A 27047-nucleotide genomic window follows, 5' to 3' on the forward strand; every position below is an offset into this window, starting at 1 on the left:
CATTCCTTCTCAGCCTGAGCCTGGGCTTGGCACACCTGGGTGCTCTACTAAATAATCAGCTTGGTGCCTGGTCTCCAACCATGACTTCCATTTCTCGCCAGTGCCTTCCCTCTGCAACATGGGTTCCTGGAATGCTTTCCCACAGGTTAGGGTGTGCTCTGCTGCGAAGGCAGAGACAAGGGTCCCGACAGTCCCTCAACGGGGCAGGACTCTTGTGTGTATCTCCTGGTAGCAAGTTGGGAGCAGGGCCCCCAACTCTGGGCTTTGGCTCATCGACCCTCAGTGCTAGTCCTTGTGGAAAGTGGACAACCATCATCACACCACAGGAATGGTGTGGTTCTGAACTATAACTTCCTCTCCTACTTGCTGCTTTGCCCACAGGGAACCTCCCAGAATTGTTAACAGATTCCCAGGCCCAGCCGGAGGGGGCTTTTCTCAAGGGTGCCAGTCACGCTGCCCCGTTGTGACTTCCCAGCAAGCCACTGCACAGGCACCTGGTCCAGCACGACCAGGAGCCGCAGGGACTTGAGGGTCTCCACGGACCTGCTCTTCGCAGAAGCTGGGCAGAAGACAGGAATGGTGGGTGTGGCTGGGCACTCATCCTGGGGGCCTGGAAGGGAGACTTCTCGGAGTCCAGTGGCCTGTTCCACCAACAGCAGCGCTGTCTACGTGCTCACCATTCTGTCAGCTGAGGGGTCAGGGCTTGTGGGGACTTGCTCTAGGGGACTACTGTGCAGCCCCCCGGGGCCCCTTGTTTGCCTAGTCCTCCACCTCCAGGTCCCCCACACTCACGTTGCCGTAGTCAATGTAGAAGACGTGTACTTTGGCGGGAGACTCGACTTTTTCCACTCGGGCGCGGTACCTGCAACGGCAGCGCGGGCAGAGCTCAACCGACAGCCCTGCCGAGTCTGGCCTCCCTGGAGCCTTAGCAACAGCAGGGCAGGGGCACAACACCGCCAGGCCCGGGGCTCAGGGTGAAGAGCCATGGGTGTCATGGAGGGCAGTTCTCAGACTCCACGAACGCCCAGGCTCGGGGCGCTACGGCTACCCCCTAATGGAATCAGAGCATAGCTGGGAGCAGAGGGAGGGAGAAGGGAGCATGTGGAGCAGATTAATGTGTCCTTGGGGCATAAAGCAACAAGACTAATGACTAGATTGATGTCTGCTGTTTAAAGCCAGCACACTAAACAGCAGCTGTAATTAGCCAGCGGATCTGTCTGGGAGCCGCAGCAGGGAACACATCCAAGTCACTTCGTCACCCCGGGAAGGCCGTGGGCCCTACTCTTGGTAGATGAGATATAGTGACCTTCTTGCAACGTGTGAGTGCCCCTGCTCATATCCCAGACAGCTGGGGTGGAGGGTCGGGTGGCGGGTCTGGGCTCACTGAGAACCCGTCTCTGCCCTCCCCACCCTATGTGACATCATTTTCCCTGTGTGGGGCGAGGGCTGTGTCGGAGAGTCTCAGTCAGCCACGGCTCTCCCACCAGAGTTTCCCAGAAATGAGGAGGAGAGACACCGCTTGTACACTCCAGGCTGCCTGGGCTGCGGGCAATGAAGAGGGCCATACGGGAGAACCGGCCAAGGTCAAGCACCACTGCCCATGGAAACCAGGTTGCTAAGGCAAATGCTGAAGTCTACCAGGTAGCTCTGCAGGCCTGTGTGTCCTAAGCACAGACCGGCTATCGCTCCTGCTTAAGACTCTCTGGTCCGCTCCCGTCCAAGTGGCTTACCACTCTCCATCTACAAACTTGGCAATGCAGAACTCTCCCCGGCGGGGCGCGTAGGAACCTTCGACAGGAGGATGGCTGGCGATGTCATTTCGCATGTTCTCCATCAGCTTCTCCAGCTGGGTGCCTGCAGGGGAGAAAGAGCGAGTGAGCCCTGGGTTGGGGAGCAGGCAGGACGTGGTGCTGTGTAGGGCTGGCATGCCCCGTTCCATAGGGACGTCCCCTGTGGTCTCTGCTCAAGAGGGTCATGCTGTTCTCAAAAGCGGGACGAGGACTTGTTGACACTTTGGGCTTCAGAAGCACACAGTCTTCCTTCCAACCTCAGCTCTCTAATCCACTGGCCAGGCCCATGGAAGCCGCTGGAAATGTTTCTGGGCTCCACCTGAGGTGGGTGAAGCGCGGTGATGGGGAGCAGGGCCTGTGAGCCTCGGCCAGGGTGGGCGTGGGCCAACTTATACCTGTTCCTGCAAGCACAGCCTAGCCTGGGCCACAGATGGCTGACAACAGCCACTCTCTGCCAGTGTCTCCTGGGGCAAACGTGGAGAGGTAGGAGGGGCCACATATAACCCTGGGCAAGGAAAGGCCTCTGACTCTGAGCCATGGAAGACGGGGAGCAACTCGGGGAGCAGGGCCCAATCTCAGTATATGCAAACTTGGCCACTCTAACCTTGCTCACCACGTGAAGTATGTGCAAAAGCAAACTTTGCTACTGCCAGGCTGGGGTTCCAACCATGCCCCCCAGCTCAGTGGTTGCTTTGGTTGGGCGGGGAGAGAGGCTCCCTCTCTGCTGCTTGTCAGCTGGTGATCACCAGGCTTGGCAACACCCTGGGTCCTCTCGGGTTCCCTGCCTTGCTCCTTTCTGCTGTGTCCCCCATCCCCACTCCACTAGGCATCAGTCCCTAGTAACTTCCCTTTTCCCTCCAGCTTGGCCCTGATTCTAGCTCTGCATCAGGCCTGTTGGGGCCCCTTTGCTCTCTGTGGTAAGGGTAGCTGGGTTCCTGTGGGGCGGGTATGGGGTTCTTCTTTCCACCTCGGGGCCCAAAGCTACACTGTAACAGGTGCCTAGCACATGCTGGCTGTTGGTATGCTTGTCACAGCTGGCCTTGTATGCTCCTTGTCTGGCTTATGTTTCTGCCACTATTCTGTGAGCTCCTTCAGGGTCCATCGTGTACTTGGTCCTGTTCGCTCTTACAAGGCCTAGCAATTGCCTGACGCATGCAGGGTGCTTAAGAATTCAACTGTATTCGGGGCACCTGGGGGGCCCAGTTGGTTAAGCGGCTGCCTTCAGCTTGGGTCACGATCCCGGGGTCCTAGTGCTGAGCCCTACATAGGGCTCCCTGCTCAGAAGGGAGTCTGCTTCTCCCTCTCCTGCCACCCCCCACGCCCCCAAGCAAGTAGAGCCCTTGCTTTGTCAAATAAATAAAATCTTAAAAAAAAAAAAAAAAAAAAAAAAAAGAATTTAGCTGTATTGGAGATGCACTCTGTGTGGCCCATGTGCACAAGGAATGTGCCTGCTCTGGGGCCTCTGCAGGGGCCACTGTCTCAGCATTCACGGACCCTGGTTTCAGAACAGGGACTTTTAGGAAGCAGCTGCCCTTCCCCCCATCCAGCAGTAAACCCTCTACACAGACAAATTCTTCCTATACTTGATCTATTTTTATTTTTTATTTTTTTTTGCTCCAAGGCAACAGAAGCAGACTTTGCCTCCTGCAAACAGGTCCTTGCACTGAGCCTGGCTGGTCATTTACAGCTAATGGCAATGCTTTCATCATTTCATTAGCTCCTTCCTGAAGGCAGGCTTTAATTAAGAGAAGAGACACAGGGTAAGAGGATGTCCCCCAAGAGAGGATGAAAGGTTTCTGAAGAGGGAGGCTGTAGATGCTGAAGTTTATTTTCGTGGATTTTATGGAACCAACTGAGGTCAGGTTTTCTCTGGGGCCCACTGCGGCCCTCCAGGTAGTGCGACAACATGGGCCTCACTCCCTTCTCCAGTGTTCCAAGAAGATGTGGTTGTTCCTTTGGTTCCTTTTCTCCCGATTTTCTGCCTTGGCCACTACTTGCTGCAGTGCCCCGGCTGCCCACAGCCGCCAGAGAGAGCCAGGCAGGCACAGAGCAGGCACAGGAAGCCTCTGAAATTACCGGCTCAAGTCCTCGAACCCTCGAGTTCTGTCCCCTGGAGAATTCAGGGCCCTGTTCTTAACCAAGGTGGGTCCTACCCTGCAGGATCCAGGGGCCAGGTAAGAGCCTGCGGGGGAGCCGTCGTACACTGGGCAGGGTTTTCTCTGAGTTCCCTGAGCTTCCTGAGGCCCCTTCTTTCTGGCTCCTGTGTTCAGAATCAGCTCTCCATCCTGCCTGGACCAGCACGGAAGGATCCCTTTCTTTGCCACACCACCCAGACCCGGGGTGCTGGGCCACTTCTCAGCAGGACTGCAGCTGACCTCAAGGGAACCGAATGCTGAAGGCTCATCAGTCCATCTCTACCCATCCCCGGCTCTCTCCCCTCCCAAGTAGAGCCAGCCCAGAGCTTGGGAAGGTTGGTTTTTCTTGGTGACCTGACATGGCCACAGACCAGCTGCCTGGGAAATGTCATTAGAGGGAAGTGGCTGAGATGAGGCTGATGAACTGGAGGGGTTTGGGGGTAGGGCACATGGGGCTGGGCGAGCCACAGCCTGCCCCCCACGGGGCTGCCTTGAGGGCCAGGGACATCTTCAGGCCCCTCTGCCTTGTAAGAATCTGGCTCCTTGAACCCAGAGGCGGCTTGAAGAGCTTTTTCCTCTGCCCTCAACTAAAATGGTTCCCTGCACAGGGAGTCAAGGAGAGGAGGGAGAGAAGGGTAGAGAGAGCGAAGGGAATGGAAGTGGGAAGTTGAGCCGGAAGGGCCACAGGGCCCCCCTGCCAGAGTGGCCTCTACCACCCACTGTCCTCCAGAAGCCTGAGGTGTCTGCTGAGGTGACCCAGGCCCCCGTGCACAGGACTTGAGGGCAGGAGCAAGGAGGAGGATGGAGACAGAGGGTCCTTCAGAAAGATTGCCCGGGGATCACTTCCCCTAGAGCGGAAGCCTGTTTCCATGGCAACTGGCTACCACTCGGGGCTATGGTAACATCTAGAGGAGAAACCCCAGAGAAAAAAGCCCAGGCTCCTCTCCTCTCTCCTGCTGCCTTCCCGAGGAAGCTGAGGGGGAGGAGGGTTAAGTGATGCTGGTTTGTGCTTCCCGACCACAGGAGACAATCTGTTCCCTGCTTCCTGACAGACTCCAAGGGCTACACATCCCAATGCCTCGCCCAGCCAGGGGTGTCTGAGAGCAGAACAGTTCTCCAAGGATCTCAGAGTACCACCCAGACAAGACGGGTCACCTCACTGGCCTGCAGAGGCCTTACTGAGCCTTGTCCACTCCACGGCAGGAAATGCCCCAGGGCCCAGAGCTGCAGCGGGGCTCAGGGGAAGGGGCAGCAGCCACAGGCTCTTGGGGAGAGGTCCCTGGGAGTGGATTGGGGGGCCTGTGCCCTGCCCTCCCGCTGAACTGACGGGGTTCTGGAGGCGGGCTGGGCCAGCCTACTCACCGGTCTCCACATCCTGCACGTAGAAGTGCAGGTCATCGGTGATCTCGGTCACGAACACCGGTTTGTAGCTAGCCGAGCGCTCCTCCTCCAGCACGGGCGCCTCCTCCTCCACGGGCTGCTCCTCGTAGTGGGCCCAGACCTGCATGGGGGATCGCCACGGGCAGGGGTTAGGAAGCGAAGCCAGACAGGACATGGGGAAAGGGACTTTGGGCAAGTGGAGTCACCCCTGCGGTGATTGAATGTGGAGGTCCCTGCAGGACACTCACATCACACCGAGCTGCCCTCGAACTCTCCTACTCTCAGTGGGTAAGGACAGTGCTCTGAAGTTCTTCTGGTCAGTCAGGTCTCAGATCCGGGCAGGGAGCAGAAGCAACTGGGGAGCTTATTAGAAATGCTGGTCTTGGGGCGCCGGGTGGCTCAGTGGGTTAAAGCCTCTGCCTTTGGCTCAGGTCATGATCCCAGGGTCCTGGGATCGAGCCCTGCATCGGGCTCTCTGCTCAGCCAGGAGCCTGCTTCCCTTCCTCTCTCTCTACTTGTAAACTCTGTCTGTCAAATAAATAAATAAAATCTTTAAAAAAAAGAAAAAAAAGAAATGCTGGTCTCAGTACAGGCCTACCAAGTTAGAATCTGTCGTGACTGCACTTAGGAAGTAAAGCAAACCAGAGCAGGCTCCTGGGCAATCTCACACTGAGTGTGAGAACCGTGGAGTCCCCACCTCCCTCCCCTGACACCACCCTGCAGGGGTCGCTCTGAACTCTCCAGGCCCTAGCACTGTCCAGGGCCATCGTGCCCCTGAGACTCTCCAAGCGACAGCCCTGGGCCGTGGAGGGGAGGGCTCATCACTGTTCAAGAATGCCTCCTCTCAGCTACTTCTCCGTTTTCACCTCAAGCAGGTTGCTCTGACCCCAGTGCAGAAGCTGGGCCGCTGCCCTCCGTCCTCACTGCTCCCTTCTGCTTTCCCTGCTCCCCACCTCCTCTGGTCCTGCCTGTCAGGGCCACAGCAGCTCCAAAGCTGATTCACTGTGACAGCCCGTCAAGACCAGTCCTGTGGCCAGGAGATTATCCTGGTAGTGATGCCTGTCAGGACAGCAGAGGGCAGAGGCTGCCCCGCTGAGCACTGAGAAGAGAGTGAGGGACAGGACCACCCACAGGGTCCCACAGACACACAAGAACAGGGGGTGATAAAAGTATTAGCCAAAACTTACATGCGTCCTAGGTACCAGGTGCCATCCTAAACATTCTAAGTAGTATTTCACTGAATCCTCACAACAACCCTTTGACTAGGTATTCAGGTTACCCTGTTTCACAGACGAGAACCGGAGGCACCCAGGCTTGCTAGAAGCAGTGGAACCAGGGCCTGAACCCAGGTATCTGGGTGCTAGAGATCTTCTAGAGGGCATTCTGGCATTGACTGGGCCTCCAGAGACAGAAGGCAGCACCGAGCAGTGGGAAAAGTTGTGGGTGGGAGACTGGGCTCCTGTCCTTTGATCTGCTTTTTCACTTCAGTCCAGCCATGTGCCTTCTGCATCTCCTTTTCTTCCCTTGTAAGATGAGCCAGTCTGATGCCATGACCACTCAGCTGACCCACAGCTGCCCCGACGCCACGTGGAAGCAGCCAAAGGGCAGGAATGTTAGATTTGCTGAACTTCCTTGGGTCACACCTGCAAAGGCCATGCTCCTGCCTTTACTGTGGTGTGAGCATTCCTCCACTAGAAGGTGAGGCCCGGGCCCTGAGAACTGGAATGAGCAACAGGGGCTGAGTCCTGGGGAGGCCGCCGGGGAGTGGCTGAGGGGGATGGGAGAGACCTCATCCGGGTGCAAACCTCCGCCAGCCACATGCACAGCAATGCCCTTCTGGGGCTGGGCTCGGACCCACACAGCTCCCGCCATCGCTCACCTACTCCCCACACAGACCCCGCCACAGCTACCTCCCACCCCAGCAGCAGCCAGACACCTCTGCTTTCCACACGCCCGTCCCTGGTTGCCCCAGGAAAGGAGGCAGTCAGATCAGAGACTCCTGGCTGAAGGAGGTCTCCAGCTTTCGGACCTCCCCGTGAAAGGGCCTCTCCAATCAGAGGCCATGGCATAGACTGCTGCGGGCACTCCGGGGGATGGGGGACAGTCGCAGTGACTTCTGGTTCCAAGGCCTATATCCGGTTGAGGTGGACTTTCTCCCTGGGGCCGCTAGGAAGTTCCCCAGGGCAGTGACTACTCAGTCAGTGACTCCCAGGGTGGGACGCTCACTGCTGCTGAGACACAAGACTGCCAGCACTGCCTTAAAGGAGCAGAAGCCAAGTGTGCCCCCAACCCCCGCCATGGTCAACCCCCCCAAACTTCCCTGCCCACTTGACTCCTCTGGCTCCTGGCCTTCCTGGCACCCAGGCAGCCCAGGAGAGGGGGGAGGGGGGCTCTGTGCTTGCTCAAGAGTGGGGGCTGCGCCTGGGAGCCGTTCTGGGCTCCAGCCTAACTCCGCCCTGCCTCCCTGGGCAGCAGTGTTGATGAATTGGGAACAGACTGACAAGGTGAGAGCAGAAACTGCTAATGACTCGTCAAGCAAAGGCGCCTTGGGCGACAGCATCAGGTTTCCTCCTTGGGGGAGAATGGTGGAGCTCCTCCTCCAGCAGGCGGAAGGCAGGTGGGCCAGCAAGCTTGAGGTCAAGGATGATGCAAACAAAAGCCCCTGGGGAGGACCCCCTCCCCCTAGGCCTCCAGCTCCCACCAGGAGGGTCCTAGAGCTCCCTGGGTGCTAGGAGGGGCACAGTAGGCACCCTGCTGGCTCTCAATGTGAGAAGACACCAGAAGCATGAGGTGGATCACTGCTCCTCAGATAAAGGAACTCCTTTCTGAGAGAGGGCTGGCTTGGCCCCTCAAATAGGAGAGCACTGCAGGTTTCCCTCGGGAGGTGGAGGTGACCATCTATTCCCAGGGACTTGGCTCCCAGCGGCCTGGGCATGCTGGTAAATGCAGCCTGGCTAGGTGGCTTCTTGGTGGCAACGAGTCAGTCAGCAGAGAGGCTGCCCACCCTTGGAACAAGGGCATCTTTTGCCCATATTGGCTATTTTGCCCTTTGGCAGAACCGGGGCAGGGAGGGGACAGACGCACTGGCTGGCACCTGCCAGATGGGTGCCACTTCCCCACAGCCATGCCCAGCCCTCTCTCAGCTCAGATCCCTGACAAGGAGCTTGTTTTGGGGAGTTCCCAGGGGGATGCTCCTCGTCCTGGGCCCACGGGGTGAAGACAAGGTAAGACCCCTTCCGGGGAGAACAGTGATTCAGTGCCTGAGGGCTCTCCCCGCAGGCTCTGGGCAGATGGAGGAGCTGGGGAAAAGACCTGCACGGTGAGCAGAGGATGGGACTCGGGGGCTGAGAATGCTCTTGGCCTTTGGTGGCGCCAAGCCTGAGCTGGGCCTCGGCAGCCGGACCCAAGGATGCTGGGAGAGCCACCCAAGACGGACCTGCTGTGCTCCGGAACCACCTCCCGGCCATGTTAGTGTGGAAAGGCCTTTCCCAGCCAGCTCCTCTGGTTTGCGGTAGGGTCTGTGGTCAGGCTGGGGCCAGATGGCACTGTGTCCTGAGACGGGGCTCCTCTGTAACCCTTCCGTGGCTCTGCTATAGACCCAGATGGGGAATGGGCAAGGGTGGCAGCTCCCTCATCTGCTCCATTGCTGGTCTCTCGTGCTAGTTCTTGCCCTACCTGGGTCCCCTCGACACTGTGGGGCCAGGTTAGGAGCACAGGCTGTCTCTTCTCCTGTCCTCACCCATCCTTGGCCCTCCCTCTTTCCTGTACTTCCTCCCCAGCAAGCCCCAGGATCCTCCTCCTGGCAGGAGATGGGCGATATGGACTGAGGCTCTAGTGACTAGAGGCTTTCCTTTCTAAATCCTATTTTATACTGTTGGCTGGAGCCTTGGGAGGCTCCAAGGGTGGGGCTGGCAGGGGGCCAGGGCGGTGAAGGCCTTCAAGTTCGAGATGGGGAAGGCAAGTTCAATAAAAGGTAATGAGAGACTATGGACTCTGAAAAACAACCAGAGGGTTTTGAAGGGGGGTGGGGTGGAGGGGGTGGGAGGTTGAGGAACCAGGTGGTGGGCAATAGGGAGGGCACGTACTGGTGCAAAAACAATGAACACTGTTATGTTGAAAATAAACAAACAAACAAACAAAAGGTAATCAATAGCCAATGCAGCACGGTGCAGGCCCTGCGGGGACAGAAGGGAGGCTGGGGAGGGAGGGCAGTCCTGATGCCTGCTCTCTATGGCTCCAGTCTCTGGTGGTCGGAGCCACCCAGTACTCCTGGAGGAGGAGGGGATAACCCAGCATTAGCCTCCTGTAGAGGAAGGGGAGGGCCCAACCAGCATCTCTTCATGAGGAGAGGAGTCTGCAGGGCACAGGAAAGAACGAGGCCCAGCAGGGAGGCAGCCAAGTTCCCAAAGCTAGGAAACTAGCATGGCCAGGTTCCCTCAGATGCACCTGCTCACAGATGCGCACAGAGTCTCACTTCCCGAAGACTTCTGCATGGTCTCGTCTCACAAAAGCTCTCGGTACTACCTCTCCTTAGTTAGCTCACACATACCACCACGATCTCTTAACCCCACACGTTCCTGTCTGCAACAGCGAAGGCAGCCCTCCTAGGGTCGCAAGCGAGGCAAGGTTGGAAATCCTGGGGACACCTCAAAATGCAGTTTGCTGTCCTCCAGCTGGCTACCAAATTCGCTGAGTCCAGCCAACTCTGAGGGGTGCCACAGGGCTCCACACATGCTGCTCCTGGCAACCAGTCCCTCACCAGAAGAGGCAAGACACAAGGTTCTGCCAGGATCCTTGAAGAGGATGGGGTGTGCGGGAGAGGGACCCAGGAGGCCGGTGGGGCCTCGCCCTGAGAGTAGCGCACTGCATTTTAATTGGACTGGAATAAAAACATGCAGCCTGTGTAAGCAAGTAATTACTGATGATTACTCCTCACCATCATCATGTGGACCCAGTGGAATCATGACTTGGGCTCTTTCAGACAAATCTAGTAAAGAGTGACGCCCAGTGTAACACCCAGCAAGGCACACATCCCTCCCCTTCAGGCCAGATTGTCCTCTGTCTTCTCCTGGGTCCTTCCTGGGCCTCAAATCTCAGAGAGCAACGCCTGGAGGCAAAGACCCTTTCAGAGTCTGAGCCTCAGGGGCCAATTACCTCCCAGCTGCTAATTCTTCAGTAAGGTTCAGCCCTTTCCACACCAAGGCCCCAGGACCACGTGGGCACCTCCCCCTGCAGCAGGCAGAGGACATGGGGGTGGCAGCCTTAAGTTCAATTGTCACTAACAGGAAACCCAAGAGGAAGCTTCTTTGCGGTAGGAGCTCAGGTTGCCCGCTCCCTGTCACTGTATGAAGATGGGGTTTAATGTGAACAGCCTGGGACAAGGGGGAAGCCTCCTGAAAGGCCTCCTGGGGGCCCAGTCCTCTAAGGCATGAATAGCCCCTTTCAACCAATCCCAAGCTTTTTGGGTCACCCCTCTCTAGAGTTCTTCCACTCCCGTTAGGGTTGGTCACCTGCCTTCACTCCTAGAGGATGGGAAGAAAAGGTAGAGAGAGATGCAGGCGGGCATCCCTGGGCCTGGTTCCTGAGGGAAGGCCATTGGGAAGAGGTTGAGGGAGGAGGTGGCTGCTCTGGGTTGGAAGAGAATGAAGAACCGGGGGGCCCTGAAGCCCCCTACTCCTTTTGGCAGGTGTCTGGCCCTTGGCTCTGGGAGGTGAGCTGCAAGCCAGATGGCTGCCCCATGGGGAAGGAAACGTTTGTTCCTGGAACAAATTTATGGCTCAGCACGGCTGTCCCATGAAATCCTCCTCGAGCCCAGAGAAGCCCTGACAAATTGGTGGCCGGCTGATTTATCCCCATTATTAGGGCCAGGCTGTAAGTCAGTGGTGACAGGCTGAGTCGGGGGGTGCGGAGCCCCGCTCCCACCACCAAACCACCGGGTTCCTTAATCGTCCATTTGTTTCCAAAAGCTGCTTTCCAACCCACCCCCCTTGTCTTTTCAATGCACTGTCTGCAGAGACTGATGGGCTATAAATCTGCTGTCCTAACAGCTTTATGCATCTCCTGGGGCAGCTGCCGAAATGGGCCTCCCTGTAGGCCTTTGTGAAGGCAAGTCAGAAGTGGGCTGTGGGTCTCCCAGTCACTCTGAGGGCACCGAAGAAGGGCTGGTGAAGGGACAACTTCCCGGTCTCCTGCTCACCAGGGGCTCCCCACATCGGTCCCCTCATGGCTGCAAGGTTGCCTTCCAGACGTGGCTCTGCTCTACCAGGTCCACCAGAGCAGGCCAACAGTTGAGGATGCCTACGCTGGCAGCCTTTTCCTTGGTCACGTGTGGCTCCCGATGTGGCATCTGAGACCAACACTGACCAGGGTCCCTCAGGTGGGGGATGACGAAACCGCCCGGTTTCCCGTGTAGGGGCTGTGGTGTTTTGGCAGAGGTGCGGGAAGGTGAGAAGCCCCGAGCTCCAGGGTGGCCCCTGCCTCCTCCGCAGCCAGGCCCAATTCCACACCAGTACCTTCTCTTTCTTCTGCTTGGCGGCCTCCTCCGCGGATAGCAGGGGCTTGTAGTAGGCGCTGCGCTCTGCGGTGAAGTGGACCTTGGACAGCGCATGCTCCACCAGCAAGACGGACAGGTTGGCGCCGTCAACGTGCAACCAGCCAATGAAGTTGCCAGCCTTGTCCATGCTCTCCACCTCCACCTCTACCTGGGGAACAGAGAAAGGGGGAGGGTCAGCCTGCAGGGGGAGGGGCTCAGGAGGGACCAAGAGCAGGAGCTTGTTGGAGCTGTGGCGCTGATGATCCTCTTAGAACGCTTCGCTTCACTTCTGTAAGTGGGATCTAGGCTCTCTACCCTCTCACAGCCCAGAATTATCCTTACAGAAACATCCCTGACCGAGCGACTTCAAAACTCAGCTACTAGGGTATACCCGGCATCCCTCGGCTTGAGCAAGGGGGTTGCATCAGCCGTGGGCATGTGTGCGTGCTGCCTGGGGGTCAGGAGTGAGAGAAGCGGCAGACCCGAGCTACTCCCGGAATGTCTGACTCTTCTTCAGTGCCCACGCACCCAACCCAGCTCTTCTGGCATGATAGGCAGGCCCCAGGAGCAAGGCAATCCCCTGGAAGAGGGGTGCGTAGCTGAGGGAATTAATGCTCAACAAAGGTACTGCAAGTGGCTGGATGAAAGCCAGGCAAAGAGAGGAGGGGAGGGGCAGGTGGGTGGAAGGGTGTGAGCAGGGAGTGCATAAGTGGGCGGTTAAAGGGGTGACGCCAGCAGGAGGCTGCCCCTGACAGGGAGCAAGGGAAAAGGTGACCTCACTGCCATAAGCCCAGGCCTTGGGGCCGTGGGCTGGGGTTGACCTCAGAACCCTTGGGGACCCCTGTGGGGCTCAAGAGCTTCTGAGCTTTCTCTATAGAGGCCTCCCTGAGACATAGGACCCCAGACACAGTCCTGACTCTGCTCCCTCAAGAGGGCGGCCTTGGTGCCACAGCCCTTACAGTGGCTGATCTGTTCCCACCTCATGAAGGCAATGGCCCAGGGTAAATTTCTTCTTTGATTCTCTCGCAACCTCCTTTCTCTGCTAAAGGGGCTTGTAAAAGCCTTTGCTGCCAAATATGAAAAACTTGTATTAATTTAAACAGCTTCAAGCTCGATTAAGCAATAAAATGAATGTCTAAATACCTGGGAATCCTCTGAAGCCTGGGCTGGAGCATGCGGCAGCAGCCTGGGCCAGAGGGTTAGAGAGGCGAGTGGGGAGCCATGTGGGTGACAGGACCCCCCTTAAGTAGACAGAGGTGGCTTGGCCATGTGGAAAGAAGGCAGCAGGGAGAAAAAGAAGGGGCAGGACCAGGGAGGCAGGGCCCCCACCTCTCCCTATCCTTGAACACCCTCTTCAACACCCTACTTAATTAAGGCTTACAGTTAACCCTTTGAGTGGAAATGCAAGTTGAACACTGCCGGAGTATGGGCGTGACCCAGAAGCAGACAGAAGAGTTTACTAGAGCTAGATAACAAAGATACTCTATAGGGCCATTCCAAGTTGACTCTGTCGGTGGGTACATAGGTCCCCCATTCCTGGACCTCTTATCTTTCACCATGTTAGCAGCCAAGTGTCCTTTCCTGAAACTGACGGCTGCCCTGCTGGGGCACAAGACCTCCCTCCAGTTCCGAGAAGGCTGTGGTGGGCCAAGTGGTTGTGACAAGAAGCTTGATGGCCACCTGCATCATTCTGCTCGGGGCGGGGCTGCTAGGATGGAGGCAAAAACCTCAGAGGTGGGCTGATGAAGCACCTGGGGAGTCTAATCATGCTCACTCTGGAAGGTGCCCACACTTAGATCTCACCCCACCTAGCAAACCCCACAATCCACACCTCCCCTCGGAGGCTACCAACCAGATGCCGGCCTCCCAAGGGCTCGTACTAGTGGGAGACTCTGGTGACTAGTAGCCATGCCTGAGGTCAGCGCTGTCAACTCTCTTGGCAGGTGAGCACAGCCTTCACACTTACCCAGCCTCTCCCTGCCTGTAATCAATATGCTAACTTGGGCTTGACAGGTCCCTGGGCCCAGCCAGCAGCTGAGGAAAAGAAGTCTCTAGCCTTGGGCACTGCCCTCCTGCTGAATCCATCTGGGGTTAGAAAGGGAGATAAAGCTGCAGCCTGGGGGTTTCCGCTTTCCCTTTTATTATGGCTGCTGCAAATACTATGATTTCTCAAAGGCACTCAGGGGAAGGTGGGCTGGGCTCAATGAAAGGAGGGGGCTACTTTGGAGTCTCTTGGCTTATAACCTCTCTAGCCAAGCCCTGTGTTGTGTCTATCCTTCTGGGTACATAGAATTCAATGTGAAGACCAAAGTCTTAACCCTTCTCTAGTTCTGGGAGAGTTTCATGGTCAGCAAGCAGAGGGTTAAGCATGGTGCTCCCAGGCTGGTACGTGTTCATCATGGTTCTCCTTAGATTGACTGCTGGGGATTTGTGCCTTGACAATAACATTTTGTGGGCCAATGTCTTTGTATGCTCTATTTCTCTGATCAACTTTAAGACTTGTGTTTTTGATATTTTCTCTCTCTTTTTTTTTTTTTACAGATTATTTGAGAGAGAGAGAGAGAGAGAGGAAGAGAGAGAGAGAATGGGGGGTGGGGCAGAGTCAGAGGGAGAGAGAATCCTCAAGCAGACTCCCCACAGAGCAGGAAGCCTGACTTGATCTCAGGATCCTGAGATAATGACTGACCAGAGCCAAAGTCAAAGGCTTAACCGACTGAGCCACCCAGACACTGATATTTTCTCTTAACTGAAAAAAAAAAAAACATATAAACACACACTCCTATAGAGATATACAGATACAGTTGATTCTTGTTATTTGTGATAGTCTATAAAGTTACCATGAACACTAAACCAGTGCTTCCAGGGGAAACACAGGATCGGTTACTGCAAGACTCTGGTCACGATTTACCAATACACAACCTTCTTCTGTGCACGTTTTTGCTTAAAGACACCTTATTTAATATATCCTGATGATTTGTTACCATTGAACTCACAGCCAACAGCACTAGAACTCACGCCCGAATGAAGCTTCTCTAACACGTGTATTTTCTCCCCAAGGCCCACTCCAGCCTTCCCGTACTTCGGAGCACCAGACAGCACTTCAACACTCTGCTGGGGGGCCATTTTAAACTGCAACATCACCAGGAAAAAGCACACATCAGAAAAAGGGGAAACGCGGCACTATGGAGACGACGGAAAGGACACCTGTTGCCGGGATGAGAGCTGAAACAAGAAGGGGAGCACCATCGTCTGCGACCTCGGCTGGGAGCACACTCACCTGGACACTCAAAGTGTTTGCCGCTCAGATGACCAAGCACTCCGAGTACTGATCTGGGGCTATAAGTACATTCCAGTAAGTGAAGTAAGTGAACTTGCAAATATGGAATCGTATATAATGAGGACTGACTAGACAGAGACCACGGAAAGCTCTTTCCTACCAGTTTGCCTCAAACTGAAGACAGGAGTGAGGAGAGGCTCCTTCTGGTCAGACGCAGGAAACCTTTTCTGAGTTCTTTCTGCCTATTGTCAGTATTAATGAGACCCACTGCTCACCGAGTGTTGTGTAAACTGCAGAGTGCTGTACAGTGTCGCTGCCTGTCTCCTCAGCAGCACCGAATGTTTCAGGGAGAGATGTGGACACAACAGCTTCCCTTGGGAGGCCTCCAATGACGGCAGGGGACACCAGGGAGCTCACGCCTTGGCTGACTATCAGGGGCTGCCCCAATGTCTGATTTGTGTGTGAGCTGATGTGACCTTGAGGGCACCACAGAACGTGCGTACACGTGGACACAAGCAGTGTCAGTGGGGAACCAACGGGAGCCTCTTCTCTTCCTTCCCCTCCTCAATGTTCACACTGACACTCAGGCATAGGAAAGCAGGGCTGAGGGGAGGAGAAGGCTTCCTGAGAGACAACGACGGGGTGGGGGTGGGGGGGCCACAGCATTCTGCTGGGGGAGTGTGAAACAGCAGGCAGCCTAGATGCCTTGAGGTCAGACCCGCTGCCCTCTCCTCGCACCTCTTCACTAAGCACCCCCACGGGTCTGGCCAGCTGCCAGCACCTCTTGTCCTCCGCCTGAGGCCGACAGAGTGGGTGGGGATTCTGAGGTCTGAACTAGGCCCTATGAGCTGAGCTTCCAGCTTCAACACCACCCTTCTGTGAAGGCTTCCCTAATCCACCATGTGAATCCCTCTGACACCTGTGGGCTACCCCACACTTCGGCACTGAGGGGACAGCATATAGCACAGAAGTTCAGAGCGCAGACTATGGAGCTAGACTGCATCGGTTTAAATCCACCTACCAACTGCATGACCTTCGCCAAGTCACTTAACTTCTCTGTGTCTCTGCTGTAAGACTGGAATTGCAATATTGCCTATCTCAAAGGGTTTGTTCCGATTAAATGAGCTAATATAAAGATACTAAGCACTTACAAGAGTACTGGATGCATAAATGTTTCATCATTGACTTTTTACTTTGTAGTAGGAGAAGCGGTTATATCACTTCCAAATGTCTTTAATTGTCCAAGTAGACTGTCAGCAACAAGGAGAAAAAAGCTTGTTCTATACTCTGAATCTTCCCCAGAGCTGGGTGTACCGACCGGGCAGAGAGGTGGCAGGAAGACCATGTGTCTTGGAGTCAGACAGACCTGGGTTCAAATCCTAGCTTTGGCTGTGAATTTTTGGGAAGAGATGACCTCTTTTCTCTCCTAGCCAGTCTCCTTCTCCATAGAATGAGAAGCGGGTCCTATGTACTAAAAGAAGTAACATAAACTGCTTTCTTTCCCTTCATCTACGACTGGCCAGCAGCAGCCCTGCTCAGGCTGAGCCCTGTCCCCTTAGCTCTCCCCCCATCCAGCAAAGCTTTGGGCTTCTTAAACCCAGGTAGCCTCATACAAAATACAAAATGGAGGGAAGACAAGTGGGAAGAGCTAATGTGTGACTGTCCTCAAACCCAGCTGCACAAGCAGATGCCTTCCTGCTCAGTGGTGGGGGGGGTCTTTCTCCACCATAGGGCCAAAGTGGGGGGGGGGGGGGCGTGCAGCCCAGCCAGCCGTGGTCGGAGAGGAGCCAGACACACTGGACTTGGCCTGTCGGGGGGCTGGGGCGGCCAGTGGGCCCTGCCGCCTCGCAGTGGGACACGTCCTCCTGCTCCCAAGCACATTAATGTGCCACTAATGAAATTGTTCTGGCTTATTTACCAAATTAATACAAACGGCACAGGCTGTTAATTTGCATGTCTCCTAATTACTGAGGAAGAGCTCCCATGCCCAGGCAACACACACCTCAGTGCCCGCCCAGACGGGCTGCGGTCTCAGCCTTCCCAGTTGTGGGTGGGTGAGGAGGGGGAGAAGGGAAAGGAGGAAAGGGGAGAAGCGGAGCACCCCTAGCTTGCTCTCTGTGGCTGGGAACACATGAGGGAGGGAAGGTGTGGTGGCCATGAATCCGTTTCCCTGCCTGTGGTCCTTTCCTTAGTGAGTGGCTGGAGTGCCTTGGCCCCCAGAAATATACTCGGTCCCTGTCCTGTTCCCCTCCATGAATGCTCCTTCTTTCCCTTGTCTGGATTCTGTCCGACTTCTTAACTTAGGAACTGCTTCAGTCAGGTAGGCGGTGGGGTCTGAGTCTTCCTCTCTCAGCAGTGTGGCACATTCTGGGCCTGGGGACAGTGTGGGGCTGGAACAGTGCAGGGGGTCACAGGAAGGGATGTGAAAGTCAGGCAGGGGGTGAGGGCCTTACAGATACTACTCCTCTCCCTCAACTTGTTCTGGCCCTTCCGGGCCAATTGGCCTCAGATTCTGAAATCTTATGTGAAGTGTGTGTGTGAAGGAGAGAGGTGAGGAGAGAGAGAGGGAGGGAGGAGGGAAAGAGAGGGAGGGGGAGGGAAAGAGGGAGAGAGAGAGATCAGTTAAAAGGTCACCATAAAACCACAAGAGGAAATTCTGACCGCCCTGGAGGTTCATTTAGCTGCCCTACCTCTCCTGATACAGGAACCAAATTGGATGCCTGCTCTTTCCAAGCCTGGGGCAAAGCTGGAAAGACATAGGTCCTCCTGCAGCCTTCTCTGGGTCTTGGAGAGAGGTGGGCCAGGGGAGGGAGAAGGCAAGCTTGACTAAGTCAGCTGGGTGCTGCCCCGCCCCCCACCCCAACCAACACTCTGGACAAAGAAACTTTGAAATGTGGAACAAGCGGAACACATGGCAGGGGGCTGCAGGCTCTGGGAGGTGACCAAGGGCAGCCGAAGGAGGTACAGCACGAGAGGGGATTTACTGGCAATGAGGGAGAGCAGAGAGAGCCCACACATATGTACCCACCTTCCGTTTTTCTGTGTGTCAAGAGGATGGAGAACAGGTTCCATCTCCACCAAGCGCCCTGCCCCAGCTCTGGGCACAGTGCCTGAGGCAGCACAGGAAACACTGCGTGAAGCCAGCCTCTGAGGTTGGGAGGCTGTGGGATGCCCAGGGAAAACAGCCCAGAGCATGCTCCCTCCTGCGGGGGAGGTCTCAGGCAGGACAGGTGAAACCGGGCAGGCCACTTCTGCCCCGGGGCACCTGGAAATGAAGACTTCTGGTGCAGGGGAGGGGAGTGGTGGGGGAACAGTCCGCCAGTTCCTCCAGCAGGTGGAGAGCAGACTACTCTGGGCTGCCTCTGGGGAGGCGACCTTGGGGGCCCTAATGACAGGCAGAAGCTTCTATCCTTTCTACTTGCTTTCTGGTCATAGGCCTGCTTGAAATAGCCCCAGAGTCATCAGCAACACGCATTGGGCAGAAGCCTGGAACTGGGAACAACAGGAAAGCCTGGATGGGAAAAGCCGCTGAGGAGAAAGAAAAAGCCAATAAAAAGCCATGGACTGGAGCTACGATCTGGGCTGGGTGTGTGTGTGGGGGTGGGGGGGCACATCCCCTCCAGGCTCAGTTTCTTCATGTGCAGATGAGAGCAGAACCAGGGTTTTAAGTTCCTCAAGCTCTGAAGTAGCTGAGGTTAGAGCTGGGGCTGGTGGTGTGGGCCGGTAGGACTAGGGACTGAGGAAAGAGGGGACTACGGGTAACATGGGAGAAGGGCAAGCCGGGAGGCCCCATGAGAACCCTCCAGCCCTGTGGCAAACTCGCAGAGGGGGCTCAAAGGCACTCCAGCCCCTGCCTCCCCTGGGCCTCCCACTGGAGCTCTCTGCCAGAACGTGAGCCGTGATCCAGGGCAACCGGACTACCACTGGGACCCCTTGCCTGCTACACAGAGGCAGCCATGTCGCCACAGAGCTGGGCTCACCACTGGAAGGTGCTGCCACAGCCAGAGCTGTGAACTCGAAGAGACACCTCCCCTTAATATAGTAGCAGCTTAACACAGCCACCGTGTCCCCTGCACTCGCAGACACACCAAGCGTCTCTCAGAGACGATGAACAGGAACGCGATGCAATTAATAATGTAAGGCCCTGGGAGCAGGCGAGGCAGTGGCCGTGAGATGCCTCCCAGGCCTCATTATCGGCGGCTGCCAGCGGGGAGCGGGTGGCAGAGCGCGCAGGCAGCCGTGCAGCTCTTCCCCGCGCCTCACCAGAGCCTGGGCTCCTCACCCTTAGCACCTCCACACCAGATGACTCTTGCAAGCCCAGCCCACAGCGCCAACTGTTCTCCAGAAAACCTCCGCTCTGACACCCGTGCGCTGGCCCAAGCCAAAGCCTAGAAATGCCTGGAAATCAGGCCCGGGCTGGCACGGTGGCAAGAGGGGCCGAGAAGCTCCTGGGAATGGATGGGAGGCCTGAGACCCAAACAAGATGGTTCAGCTAGAAGCTCCGTGTTTCTCTCTCTCTCTCTCCTCCAATACCTCAGGGGTGTGGGGTGGGATGATGGGGTAGGAGTGCGGGGCGCAGGGCAGCTCCTGGTCCCGCCTGAGGTGGAGAGGCAGCAGCCAAGGCGATCAGGCTCGTCCGAGTCTGCCGGGAAAAGTAAACCTGCTGACTCCAGGCCTTTGCAAGCGGTAACACAGTTTATAAACTGACGCAATCTGTTCCTTTGGTGCAGACAATGAAGGAAGGAGATTTTCATCTTCCCAAGAAAACCCAGCGCTAAAGCCTGGAGGAGATTTAACTCTCTCTTCCCTGAGGTTCATGCAGGGAATGAAGCTGAATCAGGAGGCCCACATTCTGCGCCCCCTCCGGGGCAACATGGGTGGCACCCGTTGCCACAGGTCATCTGATCCTGAGGCTAGCTCTGGAATTCCTTCAGAGAGTGGGGCGCACCTGAATGGACCAGCCCTCCCATGTTCCCTGGCTGGAGAAAGGAAGTTGCCAGCCCAAAAGAGCAGGCCAGGCTGCTTTCATGAGGGGCCCCCAGACATCATTCTTTGTCCTGAAGCTTGGCTTGGGCCATGGAGACAACCACAGTGGCATTCTCCAAAGCCCAGCCAGAATATCCAGGGCTGGGCCCGAGCCCTGTGGGCACTGAGCTAGCAGCCAGAAGACAACTAGCCTCTTGTCAGGACTGATCAGGGTGTGTGTGACCTGTGGAATAAGAGCACGTGGTTATCAAATGTCTGATCTGCTCTGAAAGTACCCGGATGGTGTTCCATCAGGTTAAATTTAAGTGCCAGTTCCCCGTTTGCAAGCACCTGTATCCTCCTGACCCTGAGGCAGGCACACTCTGCTTTGCTGACCCCAATCGTCAGGCTTCTTTACCTGAACTGCTGAGGGTTCCCACACCTCGCCTTCAAAAAGTCCTTATGTTACCATTCATAATTACTACTTTCCTTTCCGCCCTGGAGAAAAAGAAAGGAACCCGGCTCTAGATTACACCGTTTTTTGCTTCCTTGGGCATCTATTAGTCACCTCTCTTCTACCATCACTATTCCAATTCCCTTTCCTGTCGGTGTCTGCCTCTTTGCCCGAGGATCTCGCCCAACCTAGAAAACCGTGCCTCATGTCCACCAGCTGACGTCGTTCTCCTTGCCCAGAGGATTCTGCTCACCTCCCTTTTCCTTCCTCACCCAACGTGGCGGCTCACCACCGTCTACACTCCAATGTAACTACCACCTCAAAGTCACTCAGGACCCCGTAATTGTCATTTTAACAATTTCTTCTCACATTTCATTGTTTTTTACTTTTTGAATGATCTGACAGAGCTAAGAACCCCTTGTCCATTTCAAAGTTTCTTTTTTAGGCCTCCGTGGTTCCCAACCATGGTTTCTTCTCCCTGCTCTTATTTTCAGTTGTGAATTCTTTCCCACCAACATGCTCCCTGAGTATGGATATTTGCCAGGGGGCCATTTTTAGCCGTGCAGTGCCTTGTATCCACTGCTTCAGAATTACAGGACACCATGACTTCTATTTCCAGCCCAGTCCTCTCTTCAGAATTCACCTCCACCTGACTGATTATAAATGGAACATGTCCAATCGTGAGTCTACTATCTTCACTCTAAAACCTGGTCCTCCATCTGCCTTTCTTATCCCAGTTGTAGCAGGAGAAGCTTGGGTGGGGATCAGCCTCGCTCCCTTACATTCACAATCAACCTCCAGGTCATGCTAATCCTACCTCAGAGATGTCTCCCGAATTCTTCCCCTCTTCTCTATCCTTACTGCCACTCCTTGGGTTCAGGTCCTACCTGAGGGCAGCAGTCCCCTCCTCTGTTCTCCCTGCCACCAGTCTTGTGTCCTCCTAATGGCCCTTCCGCAGTGCTGTGGTGTGACTTGTCACAGACAGTGCAGTGCAATAGCTGGGCCGGGGAGCCAGACCGTCTGGGGCCAACCTTTGCACAACTACTTACTAGCTGTGAGACCTCGGGTGACTGATTGAACCCCTCCAGTTACAGGTTTTTCCTCTTCGTCAAACGGGCACAATAATGGTGCCTACTTTTTGAAGGTTTTGATTGAAGAACCAACCAACTAACTCCAGTTAAACACTCAAGAGTTTTGTATAGTAAGTGCTCAGTGACTGCTGTTATGTAACCAAAAAAAAAAAAAACCCCAAAGCTGATCACTTCTTCTGTTGCCGAAACCCCTTCCTTGTTCTCTGATAAAGTCCAAATTCCTTAGCACAGCAAGGTACAAGATTCTTCTTCTTCCTTTTTTTTTTTTTTTTTTAAAGATTTTATATATTTATTTGACAGACAGAGATCACAAGTAGGCAGAGAGTCAGGCAGAGAGAGGGAGAAACAGACATCCCTCTGAGCAGAGATCCCGATGTGGGACTTGATCCCAGGACCCTGAGATCATGACTGGAGCCGAAGGCAGACGCTCAACCAACTGAGCCACCTGGGCGCGCCAAGATACAAGCTTCTTATGACTGGATTCTTTTTTTTTTTTTTTTTTAAGATTCTATTTATTTATTTGATAGACAGAGATTGTAACTAGTCAGAGAGGCAGGCAGGGAGAGAGAGGAGGAAGCAGGCTCCCTGCTGAGCAGAGAGCCCGACGTGGGGCCCGATCCCAGGACCCTGGGATCATGACCTGAGCTGAAGGCAGAGGCTTTAACCCACTGAGCCACCCAGGCACCCCATTATGACTGGATTCTTACTAGTCTCACCTTCTACCATTTTGGCCCTCATTATTTTGCTCTAGTCATGCCAAACTAACTTTAGCTCCAGACATAACGCGCTGTTCCAGGCCTCTGCGCACACTATTCCCTGCAGCTAGGATGTTCCTCCTAATACTGTACCTGTAACTCCTACCCAATGCATTAAGATTCTGCACAGATGGGATTTCACTCAAACCATTTCATTATTTTCTTAGTAATGCTTTTCCCCACAGCACTTTGCTCATACCACTACTAATTACAGTTTATAATGGGCATTTCTCAATGGTATCTTATTACTGCCACACGGTAGGCATTCAGTAAACAGATGATAAAAGGTCAAAGATCCTGGCTTCTCCAGATCACTGGCAGACAACTTAGAGAAGGAAAGTTCCTGGGACAGAAAACCGTTTTTGGGGAAATCTGGGGAGCACCAGACCGGCTGGAGAAGGCCTATTTTGAGAACATCTTTAAGGGGTCAGGGCTGGCCCATAGCTAGCCCTGTTGGAGCTGGTCTGCTCACAGGAGCCCAGAGGGGCAGAAACTGGCCTTGGTCAGTGCAGCCAGTCCTGATGACTCAGAGGCTCCCAGACGTCACGAGCAGAAGGGGCTGTTTCGCACTTGGCTTTGCCTGTACTGAATATAACTGGAGTGAGGACGGATTCCTCTATTTACCCAGGCATGAGCGCAGGCAGCAGCTGTGTATGCCTCCCTCTGGTCTCCTACACATCCACCACTCCTGGCCACCATCCCTGAGCAAGGAAGGGGTGAACAGCAAAAGCAGACATGATACAGTCAGAGGAAGAGCTGTGAGGACAGGACAGGAACCTGGACCCCCTTTGCTAAGTCCTCCAAGCCAAGGTGGGGCTGATGTCCCGGGGTTAGGCCTCGGTCGCCTGAGGGAGCATCTGAGCACAGGGCTGAGAAACCCTTCAGCCACAAGTCCCTTGCCAGTGTGGGCAGGTCTCAGGCCCTCAAGGAAATCTTCGAGGAAAGGCAACTGCTGCTCTGGGGCTTGGCCAGGCTCAGTCACTTCAGTGTTCTCAGAACTGGGCTGTCGCCTTGGGGGCTACTACTCAAAAGCTGTCAGGTTGTGGCAAAGGATGTCCTATGCTGGGGGAAAGGGGACACTGAGTTCCTTCTCATTCGCCAGCTCCCAGTCTCTTAGAAATAGGAACACAGACACCGATCCCTCTTGCAAGCTAGAGAAAGGGCACCAGAGAGAAAAGGACTTGGAACAGATAAAAATCCTATACTTGTAGCTACAGGCCAGCCAGTTTACTTTAATTACACTGAATATAAGAAATAGCAACCAATTTCAACACAAAAACATGGAATACCCATTCCTCCTTATTAACGTTCAGATCAGCGGCATGAAGGCGCAGCTAAAGGCACCAAGAGGATGAGAGGGGCCGCTCTCCTCAACTGGCTAAGAAAGTCCCATCTCCTCTGGGCTCCTCTTATGAAGCCCCCTGCCCCTGCGTTCACCCATATCTTTCCTGGAAATGCAGCTGCCTTCACCTGCCAACAGGAAGCCTGGCGTGGGTCCGCTGTCCTCGGCAGGCCGTGCGCTCCAGCCCCCAGGGCAGGCCATGCGGAGGGCGGCCAGCAGCCCTGTGCTCCACATCCCTGGACGGGCCAGAGAGAGGGACCCCTGCTCCCCTCTCGCCACACCCAAGGGCGGCTCTCTTAGGCCCAGGGGAGAGGAGGTTCAGGCCTCTTCAGGGCCTCTGTTTCATGCACTCTCCCCAACTCTATTTCAACACAGTAAGGAAAACAAAAACTCCTCTGAGGTGATCCAGTCTTCACGCTCAGCAGCACCAGCGGGCAAGGGCTGGCGTGGGTTGACCCTGCTGTTACACGGGCAGACCGGATCCTTGCTCGCTCTGACCTGGTGGGCCTGTGCTCTCTCTGGCCTGTCTATAATACAAAGAAAAGCCTCTGGGTAAAAGCCACCCATAATAAGGCCACTATATAAATGGCCCGAGCATGTACAGCCCAGATTGGGAGACGTGCAGCATGCCAGAGGCCAGACGGCCTGGTCAGTGAGCCTGCCCTCTGCTTTCTTCTGTGGGCTGAGGCTGGTTTCCTCACTGCTCATTTCTTATTGCTAATGACAATTAAAATATGGCACCGCTCGTCCTGCCGGAGTGGAGCTCTCACACCCTAGAAGCCTCCCTAAACCCCTCTCTGTCTGCAGCCGGCGCCAGCCATCTCTGTCCAGGGAAAGGCTAGGAGCAATGGCTCCTAGCCTCCACTGCTTCTCCACACTGGGACCAGATCCCTTCTTCGTCCCCGTCTTTACCCATTCCCCAGGGCACGGGCTCCTTATGCTGTTCTGGGCCTTTTGGTTACCTCCGGAAAGTACTCAACGCCACCCGAGTGAGAGCAGAGGTAAGAGAGGACAAAGTACAAGTGGCAGGAAAGGACAATAGATAGGATGGGTCGGCAGCTCAGTTGTTGACACGACTCTCTGTCCACCCTCCTGACAGGAGTCAAGGTGCCATGAATCACAATGACTCCTCTTTCTCCCATTTCAACCAAACATCCCAAATAATATTCAGCTTAATGAGGCCCTGGGAGCTAGTGGGTAGTCTCCCACCCCTATTCTTTGCTTAGGCTGGTTTCGCCCTGTTCTCAGGAGGGAGTAGCTGGCCTGTGTTCCCCTAAATGGGGCCAGGGTGACCTCAATTGCCTTGCTCCACCTCCCAGTTTGGTTGTAGGAAGCCAAATTCCGCTGACACCTGCTCTCCGCTCTACGTGGGGAGTGCTACCCCCAATGTAGGTGTGTTCTGCAATGGAGACAGGAAATGAAGATGCTCAGCATCTTTGGCTTAAGATTTCTGGAAGTCACAATTAAGCTTTTAAGGACAATTCCTTTGGTTGTGGAGGAAGCACGGTGAGCCTGACACTTGCCTGAGCCTTGCTGCCTGCTGAAGGCTCCTCTGATAGAAGATGGCTCGGTGGGAGCAACTGCTGTCGTACGGCTTCTCCCATGGGAAACTTTCTGCCCGTGTCCTTGCAAAGAAGCTTGGAGACTCCTACCCTCACCCTGACGCTCAGTGTAAACATCACTTTAAGCAATTTGATTTTTTAAAAAAAAATATTTATTTATTTGAGAGAGAGAGAGGGTGAGAGAGAGCGAACGCACATGCATGTGCGGTGACGAGGGGACAGAGGGAGAGAGAGAATCAGAAAATCTCAAGCAGGGGCGCCTGGGTGGCTCAGTGGTTTAGGCCTCTGCCTTCGGCTCAGGTCCTGGTCTCAGGGTCCTGGGATCGAGCCCCACATCGGGCTCTCTGCTCAGTGGGGAGCCTGTTTCTCCCTCTCTCTCTGCCTGCCTCTCTGCCTACTTGTGACCTCTCTCTGTGTCAAATAAATAAATAAAATATTTAAAAAAAATAAAAAAAAGAAAATCTCAAGCAGACTCCCCACTGAGCCCAAGTCTGATGAATCTGATGCCAGGCTTGCTCCCAGGACCCTGAGCTGAAGTTAAGAGTCGGACACGCGACCGACAGAGCCATGCAGGGGTCCCTGATTTCTTTGAATGCTATTTGAGGATGCCTGAGCTGCTGCCTGGAATCAGTGGGCAGGGAAATGGACAGTGGGCAGGTCAGAAGCAACACAAGAAAAGGGGGGGGGGCAGCAGCATCCTGTATCTTAGGCAGGTGCTCACAGGGATGCTGTAGGGAGGATGGAAAGAACGAGAAGTGCTGTGAGGACAGACTCAGCACCATGCACCTTCTCAAAGTATACCATGCATCCCTTCTTGCCAACCTCATTTCCTCCACCCCCCGGCCCCCGGCACACTAACCTGCTTGCTCAGTGAGCTGCCAGACCCCGCATCTCAGCTCTAAAAGCCAGATGCCCCACAGCCCCTGAGCTGCCAAGGGAGGCACAGACGTGCAGGGCACACTCAGGGAGATGTCGGGTCATTTACCAGTAAAGGGAATGCTAAGGCAACCCCTGCCCAGGAGTGCTGAGAGGCATGTGTGAAGCTGTTTGCAAGGGGCAACTCCCCCACAACATCTTCCGGGAAGCCTTCCCTGACAACTCCGTCTTTAGTGCTTATGTTATGTCCTGAATTAACTAGACTGTTCTTGTTAATCCATTAGCTTTTACGTTACGCCCTCCAAATGAGGCTGTTGCCGGTTTCTTTTGAACCCACCCTTAGTCCCCACATTGTAGGCCCAAGCATCAGGATTCTAGGCAGTGCTAGAAGGTGCTTGCTGGAGGGGGCTCCTGGGCTCCTGGGAGAGACTGTGCTTGTCAGGGCTCTCTTGTTTCTGGGCAGTTCCTTCTACACGGCTATATTCCTGGTTGCTGCCCAGAGCTTCCCTAACAAAGATGATTTCCAAGGCCAGGCAAGCAGCAGAAAATGCAGGTTATGGTTATGATAGAGTACAATGTACCCTGAAAGGGGAAATCACTGTGATTTGGCCTTGCATCTCTGCAAAGATACAGCAGGGCTGGAGAAGGACCAGGGATGCCCAGTTGAGCTCATTAAAGAGATGGGAACATCCAGAAATGATTAGGATTCTTCAAAATGGAAAGACAAACACTGAAGGAGCTGAAATGTATAAAAATCATTAAGGACATGTAACAAGACCTAGGACTTTCTGTAATCAACCAACCAAGAAATAGCTCTTTGGCATCTACTAAGTAAAAAAGCACTGTATCAGGCATTGCAATAGATGCAAATGGGCAAAAAAACCAAAA

General features: G+C 54.9%; 1 protein-coding gene across 2 annotated transcripts in view; it reads right to left on the reverse strand.

Annotated features, from left to right (window-relative positions):
- Positions 1–27047, reverse strand: part of SND1 (staphylococcal nuclease and tudor domain containing 1) — a 418356-nt gene that overhangs the window by 4605 nt on the left and 386704 nt on the right. For both annotated transcript variants that reach the window (XM_046021639.1, XM_046021638.1), the window contains exons 17-20: positions 11818–12006; positions 5288–5426; positions 1731–1854; positions 793–862 (exon numbers count right to left, since the gene is read on the reverse strand). In XM_046021639.1, coding sequence (XP_045877595.1) covers positions 793–862; positions 1731–1854; positions 5288–5426; positions 11818–12006 — 522 coding nt within the window. The remainder of the gene's footprint in view (positions 1–792; positions 863–1730; positions 1855–5287; positions 5427–11817; positions 12007–27047) is intronic.

This window comes from Meles meles, chromosome 10 (genome assembly GCF_922984935.1).
Source record: "Meles meles chromosome 10, mMelMel3.1 paternal haplotype, whole genome shotgun sequence".
NCBI classification, from domain to species: domain Eukaryota; kingdom Metazoa; phylum Chordata; class Mammalia; order Carnivora; family Mustelidae; genus Meles; species Meles meles.